Source organism: Quercus lobata, chromosome 9, assembly GCF_001633185.2.
Source record: "Quercus lobata isolate SW786 chromosome 9, ValleyOak3.0 Primary Assembly, whole genome shotgun sequence".
Classification (NCBI taxonomy): Eukaryota; Viridiplantae; Streptophyta; class Magnoliopsida; order Fagales; family Fagaceae; genus Quercus; species Quercus lobata.
This window is the reverse complement of record NC_044912.1, coordinates 8,908,061-8,926,493: the sequence shown is the minus strand read 5'-3', so window position 1 is coordinate 8,926,493 and position 18,433 is coordinate 8,908,061. Positions and strand designations below refer to the sequence as shown.

The 18,433-nt window shown below is 32.2% G+C and overlaps 2 protein-coding genes across 2 annotated transcripts; both read right to left on the bottom strand.

The window, feature by feature from the left end:
* Positions 1–2,019: 2,019 nt before the first annotated feature.
* Positions 2,020–7,707, bottom strand: LOC115960793 (protein DEFECTIVE IN MERISTEM SILENCING 3-like). Its single transcript, XM_031079784.1, has 8 exons — positions 7,545–7,707; positions 6,731–6,862; positions 6,170–6,284; positions 5,451–5,688; positions 4,884–5,075; positions 4,476–4,796; positions 3,084–3,309; positions 2,020–2,496 (listed from the first exon to the last, which is right to left on the bottom strand). Exons 1-8 carry the CDS (start codon positions 7,563–7,565, stop codon positions 2,473–2,475), a joined length of 1,269 nt encoding a protein of 422 aa, XP_030935644.1. The 5' UTR covers positions 7,566–7,707; the 3' UTR covers positions 2,020–2,472.
* Positions 7,708–11,978: 4,271 nt separating this feature from the next.
* LOC115958989 (structural maintenance of chromosomes flexible hinge domain-containing protein GMI1) lies at positions 11,979–17,868 on the bottom strand. Its single transcript, XM_031077271.1, has 10 exons — positions 17,761–17,868; positions 17,548–17,614; positions 15,788–15,873; positions 15,415–15,696; positions 15,206–15,343; positions 14,972–15,086; positions 13,911–14,106; positions 13,521–13,712; positions 13,009–13,329; positions 11,979–12,506 (listed from the first exon to the last, which is right to left on the bottom strand). Exons 1-10 carry the CDS (start codon positions 17,866–17,868, stop codon positions 12,233–12,235), a joined length of 1,779 nt encoding a protein of 592 aa, XP_030933131.1. The 3' UTR covers positions 11,979–12,232.
* Positions 17,869–18,433: the final 565 nt, after the last annotated feature.

Sequence of the window (18,433 nt, the reverse complement as noted above, 5' to 3'; positions counted from 1 at the left end):
ATAATGTCTTTTAAGTTTACATTCAAGTGAATAGTAGGTTGTAAATTAAGCAACTACCCGTAGCTAGATTGTATATTTTTTAGATATACAACCCCGGATATGGCATGTTTTGAGGCAAAAAGGATGTAAAATAGCCACTTGGGGGGTTTTACACCCCTAATGCTAATGTGCTCTTATGATCCTAAGTCAACTCAATAGGTATTTTTTTGAAAAATGTTCAATTTTTACCACGATATGCGGTGGTGGGTCCATTTATGCCTATATCTTTATCACTCACAACTCGCCACATACTGAGTTATAATAAAAGTTATGATACTCATTTTGAGAGTTGCTACGTCTACAACATTTTCACAACAAATCATAGATGATCAGTTGTTATATCAACATTTTTTTATCTATTACTTAACAATGTGGACCGTTTTGATACTGTACTAAATGGTTTAAGTGCCATTTTGACACATTCAAAATGTCAAGGATCAAACTGATACATAAGATTAAGGACTAAATACATAATTTATCCTTATGTTAATTATCAATTTTTAGGGAGAATCTATTAATTCTTAATTATCAATTCGTTCCTTCATGAGTATTATTAATTTTCAAACATGAAACAAATAAAATAATTAAATAGTTTAATGTATTAGATTATAACTTTGTCCCCCTCAAAAAAAAAAAAATTATAACTTTGTAAGTTTTTTTTATTAATTTTTTAAAGTAAAATTGTTAATAGTCTTTATGTTTTCCTTAAATAATATTGTGTAATAAAATCTTCTCAAAAAAAAAAAACAAGTGTAATATAACTAAGGATCATGCTAACGAGTGCTCTTAGGGCATTGGTTAACAATTCAGTTAAAGAAAGTTTTTATGGAAAAAGAAAAAAAAACAATTAATATTTTGACAGCTTTTTTTATTTTTCATAAAAATGATGTCAAAACTTTCCTAAAATGTATTATTAACCAATACCCTAAGGGCACTCGTTAGCATTTTCCTATTGGTAGCTTTCCCTTATGAGAAGAATCAAAATCCAAACTCATAATCCAGTAATATTACTAGCTTTCCTTTATGAGAAAAATCAAAATTCAGACCCCTCCATGGACGTATTATAACTACATTAAAATAAGTAACACAATTGACCGTTGCCAAGGTTTCAAAACTTAAAAAAAAAAAAACAAAACAAAACAAACAAACAAATCCAATTATAATTTGTTTTCAAAAAAATCCAATTATAATTTTACTATTAAAAAATTTTAAAAGTTATTTTAATAATCTATCATTCTTTTTTCTTAATAATAGGAGTTTGATTGTAAATCGTAGTGCACTGTGTGACTTAGTATAATTATTACAAATTGTACCACGTAATTTCACTACTCCAATTAAAACTCAATTATCAAACACCTCAACCCCCCACACCAATGAAGAATGAGATCTCACCAGCTTTAAACCTATGTAGATGTTTAACGTTTGGAAAATAAGGAATTTGGTTCAGTTTGAAGCTGATCAATTCAACTTTGAACTGTTAGATTTATATGCAATTAGGCTAAACAATAATCTTGTTTAGGTGGTTGACAAACAAAAAATTTGGATATCAAATTAGCAACTGATTTACAATTGACTCAGCTTTTGTGGTTCTTCAGATATCAAATTATACTTATGTTTAAATCTTAATAAGGACATGCATTCTATATAGAAACTACATTCATCCTAGAAAATAAAAAATATAAAGCAAAATTTACGAATTAACAAAATTATTCATGTTACATCAGTCATAAAACCTGAGTCATTTCTTGAACCCATCCAAGATGGTAGCTTTTTGCTTTTGATGCCTATATAGAACCAACATCACTCCTTGTCTACTAGCGTAAGCTGACTTGACTCGATCCCCATTGGCATCACAAGGAGTAGTTCATAAAAAATCAATTTAGAGATAACAAAATTTTAAGCATCCAACATAATACTTAATGGGCAGTTTAAAAAATTACTAAATATTATTAAAAATAAATTATTAGAGAGCCAGCAATATTAAGAAAACCTTGGATCATTATGAAAACAATCTTAACAGCCTCTAATTATGCATGAAGACGCTATGCAATATTAACAGCCTCTAATTATGCAAATTGACCAGATTATGCACAATACACATAATGCATGAATAATCCAAAGACAGATGAGAAGGAAATGAAGTCGCATCTTCAATAATCTAATCTTGCATTACAGTGTAATCATGAGCATACTGAGTACCAAGGGATTCCTAATTTAATGCCGCTTCTGTGGCTTCAGTATTTGAAGGGAAAAAATCGTTTCACTGGACCCAAAACCTATGCCTTTCCCTCAACACCACCTTTTTCTTGCATCCACAACTGGAAACGAAGCATGGATCTCAGCCATAGCTCATGCTGACAAACACCGACTGTAATGGCTCCTCCATTCCCTCCAACTGTACTAATTTTAGGCTTGGTTTGTTTAACATAAACATCATCTTGGGGTCACTGGTGCTGCCTGTAAGTTGCATTTATAAAATTTATAAGTCATCCACAAACGTAGAATATATGAGAAAACTAGACAGAGGATTGAAAGAAAGGGATAACACCAAAATGCTTTGCATTTCTGGCTTTTCCAAACGTGCGGTCATCACAAGGCTTGGAAAACAAATAAGATTTGATCCTAGAGAGTAAATCCATCATATACAATATCAACATTGTTGAAATATTGCTGCTTTCATAGATGGGTTCACATACTTTGGCAGTCATAACAGCATCATTATCATTGATCAAAACTATTGCTGATCAGTAAGTCTCCAGCACAGCACTTAATTGACATCATAATTTAAAAGAGGACATTAGGATTTATCTTTTTCAATAAAATATTTTCTGGTCATGCTCAAAACAGAGGGAATTTCAATGCATTGTTCACAAAGATCGAGTTAATTGCCAACCCCCTCACCCAAAAAACTAGTAAATAGCATACAATATCTGTCAATTTAAAAGTTTAATTTCTACTTCATGTCTACTAATTAAACTTAAAAAAGTTGCTTCCATAAGCAAACCACAAACTGCTGTTAGTTAGGGATCAGTTCAAGGCATTACCTGAGTTACGTATGATGAGCTTTCAGCAAGGAACTTCAGAAACTCTTGCTTCTTTCTATCAAAATTGAACTTTGCATGATTCAATAATGCTTGTTCTCTTTGAATATCGTCCTGCATTTTTTCTTTTTTCCATCTCACCTCCTTGACCTGCCTCTCAGCCTCAATGTGTTTTTCAGGTAGGGTTGAAGTCACCAAGGGTTTTGGGAATTTCACATCTACATCTTCCCTAACATCATCAAGAGGTTCCAAAACTAAGATGAAGCAACAATTAAAATTCCAATTCTATTAAACAATGAAATTGAAATTGATGCAGATTGGTTAATGGAGAATAAAATATTTTAATATTTTATGTTGTTTTCTCTTTCCTAGAGGAATTAGGATTTATTTGCTTTTACAAGTTCAATTAAAATCCTTTTCCTAGTTGAATTAGGATTTTAATTGTTTTTCTTTTCATAGTTGTTTTTCCTTTCTCAAGTAGAAGTAGGTTTATTATTTCTTTTTCTAAAAGGAGTAGGAGAAATTCTATTTCTATAAATACTCTTTATAGAGAGGTTGATTAATATTATATGTGTTTTTTAATAAAAGTTTGCTAGAGAGGTTTTCTTTATTATTTTGCTAGCCTAGTGTTCTTGTAGAACTTAGGTTTCGTGGAAGAGTTGTAGTAATTGTGTGTTATAGATTTTGCTTCTACATGCTCACGCTGCATCAGAAATCCACAAGGTTCAATTTTTTTGGGGATAGGTACAGGGTTCAAATTTTTATTTTCTAATGTTTGACTTTGAGCAACAGCATGACAATAAAACGAATTAGAGTAGAAATTCAGGATCCATAATTTATAATGATTTAAAACCCTAATAAGCTAATAAGTTTAGACATATCAAATATAACTAATGCCTAGGAATCATAAAGTATAATGAGAACAATTCTAATTTTGACAAAGTACCCTACATAGTTGGAGAAGAGTTTTCAGAAAGAGGGGATTAATGCTTTCCAACCTAAAAAGCCACTGTACTTCAGGATTTTACAATTTGTAGACTGGTGGCTGAACAAGAAGCAGGAATACTACAGTGCTTTTAACAATCATGATTTTACCTTCGAAAGGGCAGAGGAGTGGCAGAAAGTCCATGGGTCGGGCATCTCTTATAGCAATTTAATTAACAGAAATTCAACCACAATTAGGAGAAGAACATTATTTAGGCATTTGTGTTACAAAAATATTGTAGGCATCAGTTTTTTTTTTTTTTTTTTTTTTTTTTTTTAAATAAGTAAAAATACTGCAGGCATCTTACTAATTGCAAACACAAGATTAAGTTTTGAAGAAGAGAAAAGAAGTTAACAAAATATGTATATGGAAATAATGTGAAATTCATTTGTGATAGCAGAGCTTCTTACCGATCCCCTAGGGAAAACACACTGGTACTCCTAATCATCCCTCCATCCAAAGAAACGGCTCCATCACTTATACAAGGAAGAGCACTTACCATGTCTTGCCTTGTCCTATATACTTGAAGACGAGAGAAGAGATTGTAAAATAGAGTCTCCCTGAGGCCATGTCCACTAGCTGTGACACAAAATAAGTTTGCGTTGTCCACATTGATCATATTCACAGCAAACCCAAGAAAGCCAGGAGGACACTCCCCATTAGGTAATTTTGGCTTTACAAGATCAAGCCTCCTTTGAGGGTCATCTGCTACAAACTCACCTGCATATGGTCTGTGAAAGGGGGAAAAGAATTCTTTTAGAAGGTTTACAAACTACAAGTCCAAATTGTCAAACAAAGACAAAATATGAGACTCATGCATTATATTTTCAAGACAAATGACGAGAAATCTGCCATCCATATTCCTTCCAATAGTAGCACCAAGTGCGTGAAGACCAGAACTTTTATTTATGCAGCCTTGCTTGTCATATGTTTCTAGGGCTTTAACACCTTCATAAGTCTTACAGACAATGGCCAGCATAGTCTCCAACCCTAAGTACTCTGAAAAAAGCCTGCATTCCAAATAAATAAAAGGACAATTATATTAAGCATATCATAGAATTGTTAATAGTCATTAGTCACAATGTCCCTTGCCAAAATATCCCATCCCCAGCCTAGTAAGTAAACAGGCCCACTCATTCATTTGGACCTCCTAATCAATGAGCCATTTTGGCAATATTTTATAGCACCTAAATTCATTCTAACCCATTCTAAAGTAGGCACACTAAACCCCAACAAAGAAGCTTTGATGACGAAGCTACTAAAATGTCATAGTCTATTTTTATCCAAAAGAGAACCATAAATGATCAAATGCAGTTGATGACAAGACCATAACTTATGCAGAATACCATAAATTGAGAGCAAATGAAGTGCAAAGTCAATCAAACCTGCTAAGATTATCATCGTCCACTTTACCAAGTGTAGCAACAATACCCAGCACATCCTTGGTCAATTGAAGATGGGAAGCCTGAGGACCATGTCGAGCTTTCAATTGACACAAAATACCAGCAGCAGATTTTTCATGCTGTAGAATCAGTTCAGTTGTTTGGTCCTCAGTCTGAAGTTGGGAATGGTTCTCAATTTCAATCTTCGGAGTGCTCGAACCATGATGCTTGCCCAAGGTAACTGAGATGAAACTTGTAGTTAATACAAATATGGAATCAAAGAGTCAAAGTCTTAGACATTTGAAAATTTGAACTTAACTTAAGTCCTTTCCTACCCAAACAACATGGACCTGATGTCAAACACTTTTATACACTTCATCTTTTAGTTTATAATTTCCATAAAATTCTCAGGTAACCATAAACGATGATGTTAAGAATGAGGAGAGATGGTTGCTTGAGTATCTTCTTTGATAACAAAAACTTACACAATTGAGATCTTCTTTATCTAATGATATAGGGCGCAAGTTTTAACCAAGAGCAAGATATCTTATAACATGATAGTTATAACTGTATCCTTAAGAAGCTGGATGTTGTATATGGCTTTAGAAATTAGTCATATACTCAATTTATCTGCATTTCATTCACTTGCTAAGATGGGCTTGCTTAACATTAGTGACTAATTAAAAATAAATAAAAATAAAAAATAAAGAAAAAGATTATACCTTGCAAATCAAGAATGAGGTCATCTAATTTGTTATTTTGAGCATTCAGAAATTTTATATTGTCCTCATGCCCTTTGATTTTCATCCCTAACATTTGCAGATCATCTTGAAGTCTCTGCGCAGATGAAGTTATTGCGAAGTTAGTTTAGTTAGTTATACACATTGCCACTCGATATACAGTAAATGTATTAAGAAATGACATATCCACGAACATTTTAAATAGGTAAATTAGTTTGACACATTGCTACTCAATATACAGTAAACCCTCTTAAGAAATGACATATCCGTGAACATTTTAAATGGGTAAATACACAAGTCGCACACCTGCATAAATTGTACCCATGACCTCACCCCCCTTACTTATAGGGGAAGGAGATGCCATTTGGTCCAGTTGTCACTGGCAAGATATAGACCATGAAATAAGAAACAAATATAAAATTTTGCATATATGTTATACAACACCTCAACAAGAGCCATAGAACAAAAGATTTATTATTTCCATTAGCAGATGCAGTCAACCAATATGTCAAAGCAGCTCTGAAATTTAATAATCTTCACAACCTTAGAATAGTATATGATAGTCTCAGCATGTGCAAATCCTCCATTTTGCTTTTCATCCCTTACAACTATGCTTTTCTCAGTCTGATCAACTTGCATCAATGCTGATGAATCTTTGATAGTTTGAACTGGAAGCTGCAAGGAGAGAAAGATAATCAAGTAGTTAAAATTTAGTATTTTAAAGCATAAACACTAAAGACAAAAACTACCCAAATTTTCCTTCAAGGTCAAAATGCTTATGTCAGTAACATTACAAACCAAACCTTCAATTTTCACTTAATATTTCAACAGAGCTTACTTTATAAGCATTTCACAAATACCCAGAACAAAATTTTCAATCTAACAGTTTAAAACACTAAAACACAAACTATAATTGAAGTCAATGCTTATGTCAGTACCATTACAAACCAAACCTTCAATTTTCACTTAACATTTCAACAGAGCTTACTTTATGAGCATTTCACAAATACCCAGAGCAAAATTTTTCAATCTAACAGTTTAAAACACTAAACAAAAACTATAATTGAAGTCCCTTTTGCTTTTGTCTTGGGAAAAATTAAAGCTTTAAACAACTGTAAAGAAGAAAACAAGGGCATGCATGAGAAACCCTAATGCTCTGTTTGGTTGGTGGGAAAAAAAATGTGGGCACAGAAACAAGTAGATAAAAGAAAAGAAAGCAAATTCCAAATTCAAACCCTGGTGTTCACAGTTACAAAGATTCCAAATTTTCCTTTCAATTATTTTTATTAATTTTTCTCATATTTTCTTAGCAAAGAAAAAGAGTGAGAAAACTTAAAAACTTAGAAAAGGGACTAACCTGGTTATTGGGTTGAAACATTTTGTAGCCGAGGTTGGCTCGTTCTCTCTCTCAGTGTCTGTCTCGCAATTTTCGCTTGCACTCTCTCCCTCTCTCTCTCTCTCTGAATTTTGACTTTTTATGCATATAGGCATATAGTATATATGAGTATACAATTGAGATCAGGCAATTGTTGCAATTACTTTTAATAGTTGAGGTTGGTGGTTATGAAAAATAATTTTTAATTTCAACTATTAACTAAAAAAAAGTAAAGAAAAATTTTATGAGAAGTGAGAAGTGAAAATTTTTTGTGAGATAACCGAGGTGAATTGCACCAATTTTTCATTTTTTATATTTAATGGTTGAGATTTAAAATTATCAATTGCACTGTACAATTCACTCAACTCCCTCACAACTATTTTTTATTTTTATTCATTTTTTATATTTATTGGTTGAGATTTAAAGTTGCTTTTTGTAACTTTAAATCTTAACCATCCATACCAATTGCGTTATGCGTATGATCTCAATTCATATATCATTATAATTTGTCTCATTGGAAAATACTTACACTCAATAAAAAAAATTGCAAATAAATAAATAATTTCAAGTTGGGAATTTTTTTTTTGGACACAAATGATTTGTTAGTGAAAAATGTTGTTTTTCTTTTTTCAATGTGTTAGGATTTGTGTGTGAATTTCTCAAAAATATTTTTTTTTTTAAACTTTTTTATTATTAATCTATATATATATATATATTAGAGAAAATCTAATTAGATTTTAAATTAGATTTTAATTGGAGTCTAATTTTGTGCCATGTGTCTCATTTAATTTTTAAATTATTATGTCAAGTGAATTATAAGGTGCAAAAATCAAAGAGTTTAAATCTAATTAGATTTCAAATAAAGTTCAATTTAGCGCTACATGTCCATCAATTTTTTTAATTTTTGTGCAAAGTAAATTATTGGGTGCAAAAATCAAAGAGTTCAAATCCAATTAGATTCCAACTAGAGTTCAATTTAGAGTCACATGTCCATCAATTTTTTTTAATTTTTGTACAAAGTAAATTATTGGGTGCAAAAACCAAAGAGTTCAATAGTAATAAACCTTCAAAAAACCAATAATATCTACTCAACAAAAATCACCAAACTAATAGTCTCACAAGGTGCCTGTACATCTTCTAATGATATGCCTCATGAAGTTTTTCTTCCTCACCTACTCTCAAAGCAATTCAATGGAGGTCATGCCAAATACTCGCTAATATCTTATGTTTCATGTGCAAAAAGTTTTGGTTTTATTCTAATTCGCGTTAGGTTGGACTTTTTACAATAATTAATTGCTTTTCTTCGTTGTTCTCTCCTCGTACAGTTAATAAAGCATGCCTAATAATAGTAAATAATTGAATACAAATATTTTAGCCTTTTAGGTTTTAGCTTTTTCTTTTTTTTTTTGGTTTCCAATAAGACATTTGCTTAGCTATGAATATAATATTTCATATTTACATTATATTTCGTAGCTAGGAAACTTACCGGTAAAAAAAAGTTTGAATATATTCACTCCTTTTTTAATATTGTAACTTGTCGAATTTGAAATGTATGAGAAGGTAAAGAACTAAAGATACTTTTGGTTTTTTTTTTTTTTTTTTTTTTTTTTTCCCTAAAATATTAAATTTTAAGTTTTTCTTTTATCATAGTATAGCTTTTGTTACAGAATTTCAGTATGTAATATGAAAAAAAAAAAAAGTTGCAAATGAATTAATGAGGTTTCAGCCTTTCAAGTTCACAAGTTGCATGTATAATTTTTGTAACATGTTTTTTTCCTCAAGGTTGGGACGAGACCTACTGCTTAAGATACCTAAATGATTTTCATGAAATCCATTTCTTTGGTGACAAAACTTACAAGGTCAGCCCTTTTAGTCTCATCATTTATCTGTTCGATTATTTTAATAAATATTTTGGCTGTTTTTCAAATTTGAGTAATAGTTCAATCGTGTCATTTTGGAAAAATAATTTGTTTTTTTAAAGTTTCTCATGTGATAGTATTGTTGGCTTTGATTAGAAACGATTACGGCAATGGGGCAAGTTAACTAATTTAGGAGACAAGGGGAAAAACATAAGACAAATATAGAGATACACACACCCCCCACCACATAGGATTTGATGCATTTTCACTTCTAATTTAAAAAATATACAAATACCTTCTGACGAAATTTTGGTAGAAGTTTTGTTTGGTTGTGAGAAAACAAAGAGGACAAAAAGGTTTTGTGGTTATGTAATAATACGTCTTAGTGTGTGTGCACGGTTAATGGTGTTTTTTTTTTATTAGTTTATTTTTGTTTCAATTGCGTTTTATTTGTTTGCATTCTTGCTAAAACACAAAGGAAAATAAAAATATATAATTTCCCATTTACGGTTCTTTGCAAATATAAACCTATCTCAGGAGGCAAGGGTCTGTTTGCTTTCAAAAGGTGGGTATCCACTTTTCATTTTCTTTATTCTATATCCAAAACCTAAATTTAAATATAGAAATAGCATTTATTTTCATATTTGGTAGTATTTGGTAAGTTGTTTTGAATATGTAATTTGAATATAGAATACATCATATTCGGGTTTCATCATTGTTTTCTATTTCAACAAAAGTAACTTTTCTCACTCACACACATCACATTACTAAAAAAAAAAAAATATAACTTTGTGTTTTTACAATATTTACGAATATGCCACTGTATTCGTATTCATTGAAAACGAAAACGCCGAAAAGTTGTATTCATTTTTTTGTATTCAAATCAAACTTTTAAGATATTGAAAATGAAAACTGGATACAAATACTAAAATCAAACTAGTTTTTTTAGTGGTGGAACCCACTAAAAATTGAAAATAAAAACAAAAAAAAAGATGTTTTTTTTCAGCTAACCAAACAAGCCCCAAATAATTTTAGTGATTGATTGAGAATATGTTGTCAATAGAGGGATCTCATGTTGTTAATGATGTTGTAAATTGTGATATCAGATAATGAGGGTGATCACTGAAATGGTTTTTTTTTTTTCTTTTCTTTTTGCTAATATTTGGTTGATTTTGAATTTCATTGATGATTGGCTAATGAAATTTATTTTAAGGGCAATCCTTCTTAAAAATGAAAAAGAAAAAGAAATAAAAAATACTGGCAATTGTTGAGGAGGGGGGGATAATAATTTGTGATATTTGAAAGTTCAAAAAGATTTGGTTTTTAAGGGTAATTTATATTTGAGGAGGAGAGGGGGGGGGGTGGTGGATAATAATTTATGTGACTAAGCGATAAAAGATGTAAGAAAAAAAATTGAAACCCCATCAAGTGTTTTTGCAATTTACCAAAGCCTTGTTGTGTTTTTGCATTTTGGAAATTTTGCTTCCAAAATACTTAGTGATCACTGTGTTACAAGTCCTAGTCCTAAACCTCACATATTCATTTCCTTCACATTGTTAACTTCTTTTGTAAAAGAAAAAAAAACCCAAAAGCCTCGTGGGAGTAGTCCTACATTGCTAATGGGTAAAATTATGTGTTTATAAATGTTTAACCTAACTTAGAGGTTTGATACTTCCATTAAAAGAAACCAATAGGATATATTACTCACTTAACATAAATGGAACTGGAAGGCTAAAATTATACATGTCAATATAAGAAAAATATAACAATAATAGTTATTAACGAGAAAACATTATTTTTCATCATAAATGACAAGTGCAACAAAGATCTCTAATTCATAACCACAAAAATTATAATTGTTATTTATTCTAAAAAAATCAAACATAATATCTCTATTTCTAATTACCCAAATGCCAAAAAAAAAAAAGAAAAAAAAAAAGGGTTTTGTAAGACATAGTACTAATAATAAGAAAAAGAAATGATGCATTAATCATCTATTTAATTATAGTATAATTATTTAAAATTTAAGAAGAGGCCATTGGTTAAATTTAATATAAGATTTTTTTATTAAAAATATATTGGAAGAGGAGGAGGAGGATTTCCAAAGTCGGGACTGTGAGCCATGGCCGTCCTTTCCTCTATCCATTTTAACCTTTTTTTTTTGGGGCATCAAATCCTTGGGGAAAAAAAATGCTTTAAGATTGAACTTTTATGCATTAGCAGTAAAATCCTTTCCTTTCTTCTGTTTTGTTTTTTTTTCGGGGGTGTGGGTGTTACAATGATTTGGTGAAAAATAAAAAAGTTGAAATAGATGGAAATGGACATGAAGGGGATTTATGAACTATAGTGCCAAAGTTTATGAACTGAATTGGCAAAGAAAAAAAAAGCCATGCCATCTTACTGCAACATAAGAGTTCAGAGGATCTTAATGCATTTTACCTAAATAAATAATATTTGTTAATCACAGATTCACAGGCCATAATCATCAAAGATGCAACCAAAGTGAGAAACCAGTGTAATAAGTATAGATGTAATTATGTAAATTGATACCAAACCATAAATAAAGTGCTACACATTGAATTCTAACCCTAAATTAAGAGGCCTTCTTCAAACATTGAATATAAAAGTAAATGGACTGCTATGTTGATCCTATGAATTTTGGAGTTGTGCTAGCAGTAAAATTCTCAGGGTTCTAGTAGTTTTCCAAAAGTGACATCTACAAATATAAAATTTCCTTTTAAGCAAAAACCTGTTCTATGGATATTTACAAGCATTATAGAGATTTACTGCACTACAGAAGGACAATGTACATCAGCAAGGTGAGTTATCTGACTTGCTCTTGGATTTATATTCCAAATAGTAGTCTTTTAACACAGGTTCCATATTATCCATGAACTTGTCGTACTTTTCTTTCTTCTTCTTGAACTTCTTCAAAGATTTTTCATGGGATTTAGTCATCTTCCCAATAGAACTGGTGATCACTTCCAACTCCTCCTTTTTTTCTTCAATTAATTTCATGACCTCCACATTTCCTGCCGAGGACTCACTGTCTGGTGTGACAACTGGAAAACATATACGAGGATCCCTGAAGAGGAAAAATAAAAAATCTTGGTCACATATTATCAATATGCCTGTAGGCTGAATAAGTACTTATAGTAATCTTGCACATTCCTTAGGTGTCCATATGTCCTAAATGTTTTTTAGATAATTGATCTCCAACAACATGAGAACATTCCTAGTAAAGAAAGCATTCAACATTGCAATGGGAAATAAAGGTGAGTTGTGACATGATATATTGTACAAAGCTTCCTATTAAGTTGGAACCTACTAAGAAAGTATACGTTGTGTTTTGTTTCATCGTATTATTCTTCTTTGTCTTGACCTTTCTATCTGAACTCTTTAAATACGATTCTATACCAGCTTGGAACTTCCCACATCCAATCAAGGAAATCTGTCCTTTTTTGAGGTATGAGGCTCCAAAAAAAAAAAAAAAAAATTCATGACTAGAATCATGTCAAGCAAAAAAAGAAAAAGAAAAAGAAAAAATTGTTTCACAAATGATCTCATAGTGAGAGAGAGAGAGAGACCCATATCCAAGAGAAATAACTCCATTCTCTCTTAAAATGCCACCATCCAGAGATACAGCACCATGCTTTATACAATGACGGGCTTCTAACATGCATTCCCTGGTTTCATATACTTGAACCTCTCCTAGAAGACGATACAGTACTGTCTCCCGAAGACCATGGCCTGCAGCAGTTCTTGTGTGTAAATGATCAATGTCTAAGTCAATCATGTTAACTCCATACCCAATGAAACCTCTTGGCACATTCCCCCTAGGCAAGGTAGGATACGGCAAGGCCAGCTTCCTCTGAGGGTCACTACCTTCATACTTCCCAGAATAAGGCCTGCCAAAAAGTTCAATAATTCATATAATATTACAGATTTTATCCTTGATGCTAACATTTCAACTTCAAACCCTAATATTTATCTTTTCTTGGAAAAGGGGAAGAAAAATAAACTCACAATTATGAGGAAGGATCATTTTTATAACAATAACTACCAAAATATGTGAATCACAATCATCACAAAAGAATACCTTAGATCTTCAAGGCAAATAACAAGAAATCGACCGTTAATAGAATTTCCACGTGCAGCTGCTGCTGCATGAAGGGCTTGCCCACAATCCACTTCTCCATTTTGTTCATAATTCTCAAGAGCACTTGCAGTCACAAAGGATCTACAGACAACAGCAAGCATCTGATCTTCACCCAAGTACTCTGCTAAAATCCTGCAGAGAGACCAATCCAGAGACAGCATAAATGGAATAAGATACAGAGGATTGAAGTAACTCCTTTATTGAAGAAGAGAGTTAAAAATTGTTAAATTACAGATTCTTCCAAAAGCTTAAGCTATTGGGATATGATATATTTAATCATTTAACTGCATACTTCTAACAAAAAAAAAAAAAAATCAAAGGAGAAACAACCTGCTAAGATTGTTGGTGCAAACTGTACCCAGAAGTGCAACCAGGCCAATTATATCTTCCAACAAATGATTTGGCTGCTCTTGGAAGGAGAATTCTCTTGAAAGACTGCAGAGGACAGCCGCTGCAGAGTGATTCATGCTTTCTATCCAATTTATCAGTTCCTCTTTTGTGGGAAAGTACTTTGGGTTGACAGATGCTGGAAATGAGTCATGATTAGGAAAACATGCTTATGCATAGCAAAATTACAAACATATATTTAGGATAAATCACCAAGCAACATCAAATGCTACACTCATAAATAGCAGTGAATTTCGGACACCAAATTATCTTTTTAACACATATTGCCAGCATAGGGCTCCAGAGCATAGGTTGCAGCCAATTAATGGCTAGGCAATGTCCATGCAACTAAGTGCTATAGGTCTATCACCTACTCTGTCATTAGCTATGAGGATCCACATACACTCAGTAGGACATAAAATGTAGTTATAGTGAAGTGGACAACCAGGAAAAAAAAAAGCATCTCAACATGCGCATTCAAAGTTTAAAATGGGATGATCATATGCATCTTCAATAAGATGCATTACCTCAGGTCATTATCAATAAAAACGAAAATATTAGACCTGGTTAGTTTGATTAGCAAGTGAATCATATTTTTTTTTTAAATATTTTCTTTCACATGAGTGTGATTTTTAGCCAAAAAGTATATGTTCTGCTAAATAACAGTAAACAGTACATCCTTGTTTCCTTTTGCAGTAGAACATATTTGTCTTAGAAAATAAGAATTCAACAGACACAATAGAATTTACGATATATTTGCTATCAGCTTTAGAATTTTACATGCCTCCGTGACTTGGGCAAATATACCATCAAAGAAATTGAATTGCTATATTGAGTTGTATATGTGAATTCTTTCTACAAATAAGACATCTTCATCACTGGACCTGGATTCACTAAGAAATGTTCCCTTTACATCTGATCGGATACTTTTTCGTTCACTTATCCAACCCTATATGCCTATTTTATGAGTAAAATAATAATAACATGTGCTAGTAATTCAAAACCTTGCAATTGAAACAAATCTTGCTCGACTTCTTCCTTCCTTTTAGAATGTGTATTCAGTTGCTTCTCCAGATTCCTAATGCGATAACCAATTTGAATTATTTTATCCTCAAGTTTCTGCATAGAGAAGCCATCAAGGCAGGGAACTCAATTAATGACAGTAGAAAAATTTTTTAAGGAACACCGATGCATTTTTATCTGAAAATATGAAATAAAGCTGAGGTTAATGGCTGTACCTTCTCATTATTTATCATGGACACCATGACTTTTTCTACTTGCTTTAGGGAAGATGAGTCCTGAAGGAGCAAGACATTTCCGTCTATAGATGGAGACTGAATATCATCATACTCCACTTTTGGAGCTTGCACAGAAACCTGCTCATAAAGCTTAACAATCATCAATATAGAACTCCTAATAAAATCAGTCACTGCAAAGTTGTGGTCACCTGAACACTCAAATTTAGCTCTGGGTGACGAGAATGAGAAGCTTCAAAGCAAAACATCCCATTCTTTTGAGGGAGGGGAATAGCAGGAACAGTGCAGCGCCCATGTTTAAAAGTGTACCGAATAGATTCCTCAGTATTGAATGACTCTGACTTTATAGTGAGAGTGTGAGATTGCCCATACTTATCTTCATCATGAATAGTCTCATCAACATCACCCTCAGAGTTGACAATTTCAAAAATGATATTTTCCAGTTCAGTACCAGCAGTACAAAACTCAGGTACCTAAAATTACATACATCATGAATTTGAAAGAATAATTCATGGTAGATACAATATTTTAAAACCTAAAATACCGAAGCAAGTAATTACTAACCCTTGATGCAATCCTCAACTCCCTTTTTTCAATTTGAAGCTCCTGCTTGAAAACAACTTCATGGCCAGATAAAACAGAAAGTGAAGCTGCAAGGCAAGGTTGATAGAATGAATTAAACCATAATTCACTCACAATATGGTTGTTAATTAATACTATCTAGAAAATGGTATTTAGAAAAAGGAGGTAAGAAATTGTTACAGCCCTCAGCTTCCATATTCCACTTATATAGGAGAGTTAGTTACACAGGGATAAGGGATATTCTGAAAATGATCAGTTGGTGGGGACAATTTACCATGGAAATATTCCAAACTCCAAAGAGTACAATACAATAGTACCAGTTACACAATAGTAGCTCTATAACAGTTGCCCAAGCTGGAGCAAATATGTCACATTAGCCCATCTTGGAACAAATAGTCTCTTAGCAACCTTTACATAATGACTAAATTCACCATTTACTTTTAGGAAACTATGAAGTAGTCATTTAACTATATTACTCAAACACTCTTCCTCACATGTGGGCCCAAACCTTAATAAATAAGGTCCAAAATGAGGAATATTTAAATTCTTAAATGGGAGGTAGAGTGGAGATAGGGTTCAAACTCAAGACCGCCTGCTTTGAAACCATGATAAAGTATTTCAAAAGAATAAGTTGCTAAGAAATTGTAAAATTAATCAATAGCAACAACCAATCATTAGTCCCAAATTTTTTGGGATTGGCTAAGAAACGATGAATTCGATGATTTAACCAAAAGCAACAGATTGTAGGTTTGTGTCCGGCAGTTAGCCTCTCCAATAAATTGGGTAAGGCTATCTACCATGATCTCTTCTAGTCCCTGCAAAAGTGGAAGCTTTGTGCACTAGGTATGATTTTTTTTTTTTTTTTTAACTATACTATTCTAAGACATATGGAACAAGAAGTCTTGAGCAACATCAAGGAGTTGTCTTTTTTTGCACTCAACAACACCATTTTGTTGTGGTGTGTGAGCATAAATAGTTTGATGTACAATGCCTTTGTCATATAGATAAGAAGCAAAGAATGTCTTTTTGAACGCACTATAAGTATTATTTTGCGCTAAATATACTGATATAAAAAAATAAAAAATAAAAATCTTCTTTGCAAAAAAATCTCCATTTGCTGCTACAACAGAATCTGCAATTATTACCAAAGCCTCAAAAGCCCCCATTTTATCGATTCCCTATCTCTTGAAACAACCAACAACTATCTACAATCTTTACTTACAAAAGAAAACCCGGTATAGTTAAAGCTTAGTCACATCTTATGAAAATAAACAATATTCTTATAAAAATTCATATCACCTCTAACAAAAAATGGCATTTCATATTTTAGAAAGAATTATCATGCTATTTCAAATATATAAAATTTTTAAACAGAAAGAATACAATTTATTCCATCCAAGCCTAGAGGACATGGACTTAAGTCACTTTTATGCAAACCTAGGGGAGGGGAAGTGCCATTCCCTCCATAGTTTTTGAGGGAGTGTCATTTCATGAAACCTCAAGGGAGGTTGGTATAATTTACCCTTTTTGGGGGGATAAGAAAAGAAATATGCCCACTGTGGCACATGAACCATGATTCAGGTGTCAAATTTTCTTGGTCATTATAAAAGGCTTTAGTTAAATTCATATGGTATAGGGCATTTTTTTGGTACAAGGAAACTCATATTTTATAAGTCATCTCCTAAACAAGTTTCACAAGATCAGTACAACGAAAGAGAAAGCTGATGAAGAAAGGATCATACCTTTACTTCCAAATCCTGCTATCACTTTCAAGAGGCCACCAAGGTTAATGCATCCATTATCATCAACCTACATAGAAAAATTCTCTAGTTATAGTGAAATACCATAAGACACCAGTAAGCTTAACTTTCAACTCCTTGAGCCTTAATCCCAATTATTTACTTAATATGCTCAGGATGTCAAATAACATGCTAGAAAAATAAAAGCAACCTCACCTTATGCTTGGGACTTATTTGATCTGTTTGATCTAGCATATGAAATCCGTCCACATCCAACTGAACTTCCAAGCCTTTTGACACGTGATTACCATATGCATCAAACATCTGTAGGAACACACATTGACTAAAAGAGTTAGAAAGTAAGACCAAAAATGGAGATAGTGCAAGATACATGCTCTCATTGTCTACCAAACAGGATCATGATCTACTGTTTCAAGGTTGAACAACAAATCTTGTACTGAACTCTATGCAGTAAATCCAATTAACAGAGAAGACATGTTCATGTAGTTTATACCAATTAGTTAGGGTTATGCTTATATAAGTTGAGTATGCTAGCATAAATATCCAATATTGTTTATGACATCCAATTGAATAATATCTGAAGGCGGAAAAAAATAAGCCTGGAAACTTTAAGTCAATTTATCATGCCCAGATTGGAGCCAGGTACTGCATGCTATGACAAACTGCAGTATGCCAAAGAAAATACCAATTATGAAGGCTTAATGCAAGCCATTACACATTGATGTAATTTTTATGCCCAAAGTTATCAAATCATGTATCTTATCATGTATCATGTATCTTCTCATAAGCTTATTACATTTTTTATATAAAAAAAAATAAATTAAAAAAAAAATAAAACTAGAACAACCAAACAAGGTTAACTACAAGA